At 55.6% G+C, this 5,985-nt stretch overlaps 1 protein-coding gene across 1 annotated transcript in view; it reads left to right on the forward strand.

Moving 5' to 3' along the window:
* AMZ1 (archaelysin family metallopeptidase 1) overlaps nt 1–5,985 on the forward strand; it is a 42,405-nt gene that overhangs the window by 33,228 nt on the left and 3,192 nt on the right. Inside the window, exons 4-6 of the mRNA XM_011956974.1 lie at nt 4,721–4,849; nt 5,176–5,345; nt 5,776–5,952. Of these exons, the coding sequence (XP_011812364.1) occupies nt 4,721–4,849; nt 5,176–5,345; nt 5,776–5,952 (476 nt within the window). The remainder of the gene's footprint in view (nt 1–4,720; nt 4,850–5,175; nt 5,346–5,775; nt 5,953–5,985) is intronic.

Here is a 5,985-nt window from a genome sequence, read left to right on the forward strand (position 1 = left end):
CTCATCTAAGGTACTCTTAAACCCATATATTGAGGCTGGACATGGTGGCTCACACCTGTAATCCCAGTACTGTGGGAGGATAGCTTGATGGCAGATGTTCAAGACCTGCCTGGGCAACTAAGCCAGACCCTGTCTGTGCAAAAAATATAAAAATAGCCGGCAGCGGTGGCAGATACCTATAGTCCCAGCTACTTGGGAGGCTGAGTGTTTGAAACTGCAATGAGCTACTGTACTGTCCTCTATCCTGGGTGACAGAGCAAGACCCCATCATTTAAAAAAAAATTAACAAACCCCCCTGTATATTGTGTTCCTAATTTCAGTTGTCATGTTTGTGCGTTCTGTAGTTTCTAGTGGATTCTTTTTTTTTCTTTTTTTGTTGAGACGGAGTCTTGCTCTATCACCCAGGCTGGAGTGCAGTGGCCGGATCTCAGCTCACTGCAAGCTCCGCCTCCTGGGTTCATGCCATTCTCCTGCCTCAGCCTCCCGAGTAGCTGGGACTACAGGCGCCCGCCACCTCGCCCGGCTAGATTTTTGTATTTTTTTAGTAGAGACGGGGTTTCACCGTGTTAGCCAGGATGGTCTCGATCTCCTGACCTCGTGATCCGCCCATCTCGGCCTCCCAAAGTGCTGGGATTACAGGCTTGAGCCACCGCGCCCGGCCTCTAGTGAATTCTTTTTCAAACTAGCAGTGTCCTGTTTTTATGGGTCTCAGTTGCCTCTGACGTTTCTTTAAGTTCAGCATTGATGTCCATGAACATAGTTGCTTTTGACAGCCTGTCCGATGATGGCACTAATCTGGAGTGCCCATGTGCCTGTATTTGTTAGTTCTGCTAATTCTGTCTCAGTTATCCTGCCTCATTGTGCCTTCTTTTCGATGGTTAGTTAGGCATTTTATTGGAAATTATTTATTGGAAAAACTTTGAGAATTTTTGGCCCAGGCCGATCGATGTTTTTCACCACAGAGGATTTTCTTTTCCTTCTGCCAGGGCACCAAAGGGCTGACTGTGGGACAAAGACATGAAGCTTTTCTGGGTCATTCTGATGGTCCCCAGGGCTCCGCATCCCTCCCAGGGTAGGAGCCATGTCATTGGCGTCATTCTGCCTACTCTCCCACCCCAGAAACAGTCCGGCTTCATCTGTTTGAGCTTGAATCCTCCCTGTTTTTCTCATTAGATCTCTGCCTTGGTTGTTGAGGTGTAATTTAGATAGTAAAATTCATCCTTTTTAGTGTACGGTTCTGAAGTCTTGACAGATGTGTACATCACGTAGCCATCACTGTCGTGATACAAAGGGCGGCTGTCTACCCCTGTAGAAAAGCCGAGGCTTCCTCCGTAACCTGCTCCTCCCCATCTTGGGTGTTTGAAGCAGCTATTGTCATTCCCTCTGCCCGTCTGGCCATCTTTTGGCAGGAGGGTTGTCTACATTCCCTAGTGTACCATTACAGGGAGCAGCCACTGTTGAGATTTGGGGGTTGACCAGGGATCCCCTGGCTGGGCGGGGGTGCCATCGCCTGAGTGGTACGTTTCTTTTCTGTGTCCCGGCCTGCTTTCTGGGTGCAGCCGACACTCCATGGGCTTCCCCCGCCCCTGAGGTCCTAGAGTGAGGTCTGGGGGCAGTGTGGTCTGCCTTGGCCCTGGCCCTAAAACAGAGCTGGGGACCCCGTGCCTCTCAGGCTTGGCCTCTGCAGCCTCAGCTGTCTTCACCTCCCCCATGCTATACGCGGTGCATCTCACCTGTTACGGGCTCCGTCCTGTCTGTGACAGGACTGTGGCAGCTCAGAGACAGCAGTGAGTCCCACGAGGGTCACTGCAGGGCTTTTCACCCCTTCCGCTTAGTGAACGGACTGCTGTTTCCCCCAGCCCTGCACTGCAGAGGTGCACGGGGGAGCCCTCGGGGAAAAAAACTGAGGGGAACGGACGTGCAGCCGGGAAGGTTGAAAAGCAGGTGGAACCCAGAGGGTTTGCCGGGCTGCATCTGTACGCTCAGCTCAGCCTGGTTTTTATCTTTTTTTTGTCTTTTTTTTAGAGATGAGGTCTTGCTTTGTTGCCCAGGCTCAAACGCAGTGGTGCAATCATAGCTCCCTGCAGCCTTGAACTCCTGGGCTTACGCGATCCTCCCGCCTCAGCCTCCCGAGTAGCTGGGACCACAGGCACGTGCCACCACACCTGGCTATTTGTACTGTTGTAGAGATGGGGTCCTGCCATCTTGCCCAGAGAGTAGCATGCTTTGGATCACTGTACTGGGTTCGTGGGCCTGCCGTAACAAAGGACCACAAACTGGGGTGGCTTAGGGACATTTCTGGTCTCCCATTGCTGGAGACCGCGGTTCTGAAACCAAAGTTTTGGCAGAGCCATGCGGCCTCGGAAGGCTCTGCGGAGGGTCCTCCCTGGCTGCCTCCAGATTCTGGAGGTTGCTGGCAATGCTCGGCCCTCTGTGGCTTGCAGCTGTACAACTCCAACCTCGGCCTTTGACTTACCATGTGAGTTTTACACCACGTGCCTCTGCGTCCCTTCTAAGACTCCAGTCATTGAGTCTCCTTAATGACCTCATCTTAACTAGATCAGATCTGCACAGATCCTGTTTCCAAACAATGATCGGTCCTGGGGGTTAGGACTGCCACCCATCTTTTGGGGGGATATAACTTGGTCCACAGCAATCATCGCTGTCATCATCACCTTGTTGGCATTGTCAGTCAATCATCATCACCTTGTTAGCAAAAGTTCCTTGGCCTCTCCTCCAAGACCCGTCACTCATTTCCCAAGGTCATACCCTACACCTGCATTGTCCAAGACAGTAGCCACTGGCCCCCTGTGGCTCTGAACACAAAAAATGTAGCTGGTCTGAAATGAGATGTGCAGTAAATGGAAAATACATACCGGAATTGAAAAGTTAATACGAAAGGCAATGTAAAAAACTCATAATTTAAACCAAAAACTCATAATTTAAACCTTTTTGGGTGGGGCGCAGTGGCTCATGCCTGTCATCCCAGCTGCTCCGGAGTCTGAGGCAGGAAGATCGCTTGAGCCCAGGAGGTGGAGGCTGCAGTGTGAGTTGTGATTGTGTCACTGCACTCCAGCCTGGGTGACAGAGCGGGATGTTGTCTCAGAAACACAGGGCCGGGCACGGTGGCTCACACCTGTGATCCCAGCACTTTGGGAGGACAAGGCAGATGGATCATAAAGTCAGGAATTTGAGACTAGCCTGACCAACATGACAAACCCCATCTCTACTAAAAATACAAAAATTAGCAGGGTGTAGTGGCGCGCACCTGTAATCCCCCTACTCAGGAGGCTGAGGCAGGAGAATCGCTTGAACTCAAGAGGCAGAGGTTGCAGTGAGCTGAGATTGCGCCATAGAACTGCAGCCTGGGCAACAGAGTGAGACTCCGTCTCAAAACACACACACACCTCCTTGGCAATCTGTTCCTTTTAATGGTAGAACTCCTTGGAAAACACTTTTCTCCCCTGCATGCCTCTACGCCCCAACCCCTCCTCTCTGCAGTAACTCTGAGACCCTCTCCAGGTTTCCTGGGCCTGCAGTGGCTGCTCTGCCTCCTTCCTTCCCTCCCTGGGCTCCTGGTTTCCCGGCTTTGATGTCATCGTGCCCAGGTTCAGCCCCTGGGCCTCTCCTGTATCTGTCCACACTCATGCTCCTGGGAACCATGCTAACAAGTTATACAACTTGCTAGCTTGGATGACCTGCTGTGGTCTTACAGCTCTGTGGGTCAGGAGCCTCCTTGGGCTAAAGTCAAGGGTCGGCTGGGCTGGTTCCTTCCGGAGGCTCTGGGGAGAATCCATTTCTTGCCTTTCCAGCTTTTAGAGGCACCCGCATCCTTGGCTCACAGCCCTTTCTCCAAGCCAGTCCTGCAGCACCCTCAGGCCCTGTGCTCTCAGTCAGACCCCCTGCTGCCTCTAACGAAGGTGGTTTTTTTTTTTTTTTAATTTTGAGATGGAGTGTCGCTCTGTTGCCCAGGCTGGAGCGCAGTGGCACGATCTCAGCTCATTGCCACCTCTACCTCCTGGGTTCAAGTGATTCTCCTGTCTCAGTCTCCTGAGTTGCTGCGATTACAGGCATGCACCACCATGCCCACCTCACTTTATATTTTTAGTAGAGATGGGGTTTTGTCATATTGGCCAGGCTGGTCTCAAACTCCTGACCTCAGGTGATCCACCCACCTTGGCCTCCGGAAGCTCTGGGGTCACAGGTGTGAGCCAATATGCCCGGCCTTAGCGAGGGTTCTTGTGATGGCATCAGGCTCACCTGGCTGATGCAGACTACCGCCGCCCCCCCCCATTATTCATGATCTTTAATCATCTGGAGTCCCTTTTGCTGTGGGGACTCCCGGGTCCCAGGGCTGGGATGTGGACATCTCTGGGGCTATCACTCAGCTGCTGAGCGATATCTGAGCGATATCGCTCAGGCTTCTCCTTCCCGGGGCTGCAAACGCCAGTCTTGTTGGCTGGGCTGCCTCTCCAGAGCCCCCACTGGGCTGTGCATGGCCTCTCAGACTTACCCTGTCCTGATCTCCAGTGGCCCTGGCCCTCACTCCCCGCCATGCAGTACTGTGTGCCTTCAGGTCAGACCAAACGCAGCTGGCCCACACCTGACTTGGGAAGGGGCCCAGGCAGAGGAAGAGGATGACAGGGTGTGCCAGCCTGAGCTCAGAAGATAGGGGTCCCTGGCTGCCTCCTGACCCCATCCCCTGGCCCTCTCCCCGCAGATGGCATCCTGTCCTTCTTGAAGAACAACAAGCCAGGGGACGCGCTGTGTGTGCTGGGCCTCACGCTGTCTGACCTGTACCCCCACGAGGCCTGGAGGTTTACCTTCAGCAAGTTCCTTCCAGGGCACGGTGAGCCGGGGCCCTGGCAGCTCTGCCTGGGGGGCAGCCTAGCATGGGGCTGTGGCCCCTGGGGCTGCAGGGCACCCTCGTGGTGGAAGTGAACACCCATGCATGGGAATAGGCGGCCCCTTCCAGCTCCTCCTGAGGGATGGCGTAGGAGCTGTTCCTCAGCCGTGGCCTCTGCCCCAGGGCCCATCTTCACGTGGGCAGGACAGGGCCTCCCAGGACCTATGTGGTGTTGGGCCATGGCCGGCTTGCATGAGGTGGGTTTGATGGTGGGCCCCCTAGAGCCAAGGCTGACCCCTGAGCGTGCCCTTCTCTCCGTCTCTCTCCAGAAGTGGGCGTCTGCAGCTTCGCCCGGTTCTCGGGGGAATTCCCGAAGTCGGGGCCCAGCGCCCCTGATCCAGCCTTGGTAGAGGCAGCAGCAGATGGCCCTGAGGCCCCCCTGCAGGACAGAGGCTGGGCCCTGTGCTTCAGTGCCCTGGGGATTGTTCAGTGCTGCAAGGTGGGTGGGGGCTCTGGGGCTGGGAAGAGGGGACAGGCGGGTGCTGGCTGAGCCTGCGCTGGGTCAGTCCGTTACACTGCCCCATCCTCACGGAGAAGCGGGTGGACCCCTAACTTCATGGAATGAGGAAACTAAGGCCACGTAGCTATGAAGAAGCAGGGTAGGGATTAGAGCCCCAAGCCCTGATCCTGTGTGGCCTCCCCAGGGCTGTGCATCCTGACTCACCTTCCCCCTGGGGCCCTGAATGCTGCCCTGCCAGAGATGCAGGCTGACGCCTGTGCCGCCTGGGGCAGGGGGAGGGTGCCCGGACCACTTCCAGGCCGTGCAGCCTCACCCAGGTCCTCATTTTGGCCCTGCTGGGGCTGCCTGGGGATCTGCCGGATACGGGGGCAAGGCGGTGAGGCAAGGTGCTTGGTGGCCTTCCCCCCAGGTCACGTGCCACGAGCTCTGCCACCTTCTGGGCCTGGGGAACTGCCGCTGGCTCCGCTGCCTCATGCAGGGTGCGCTCAGCCTGGATGAAGCCCTGAGGCGGCCCCTGGACCTCTGTCCCATCTGTCTGCGAAAGCTGCAGCACATCCTGGGCTTCAGGCTCATCGAGAGGTACCAGGTGAGTTGCCGAGTTGCGCTGCCCAAGTTGCGC

The sequence above is a fragment of the Colobus angolensis genome, unplaced genomic scaffold (assembly GCF_000951035.1).
Source record: "Colobus angolensis palliatus isolate OR3802 unplaced genomic scaffold, Cang.pa_1.0 Scaffold43, whole genome shotgun sequence".
Taxonomy (NCBI): domain Eukaryota; kingdom Metazoa; phylum Chordata; class Mammalia; order Primates; family Cercopithecidae; genus Colobus; species Colobus angolensis.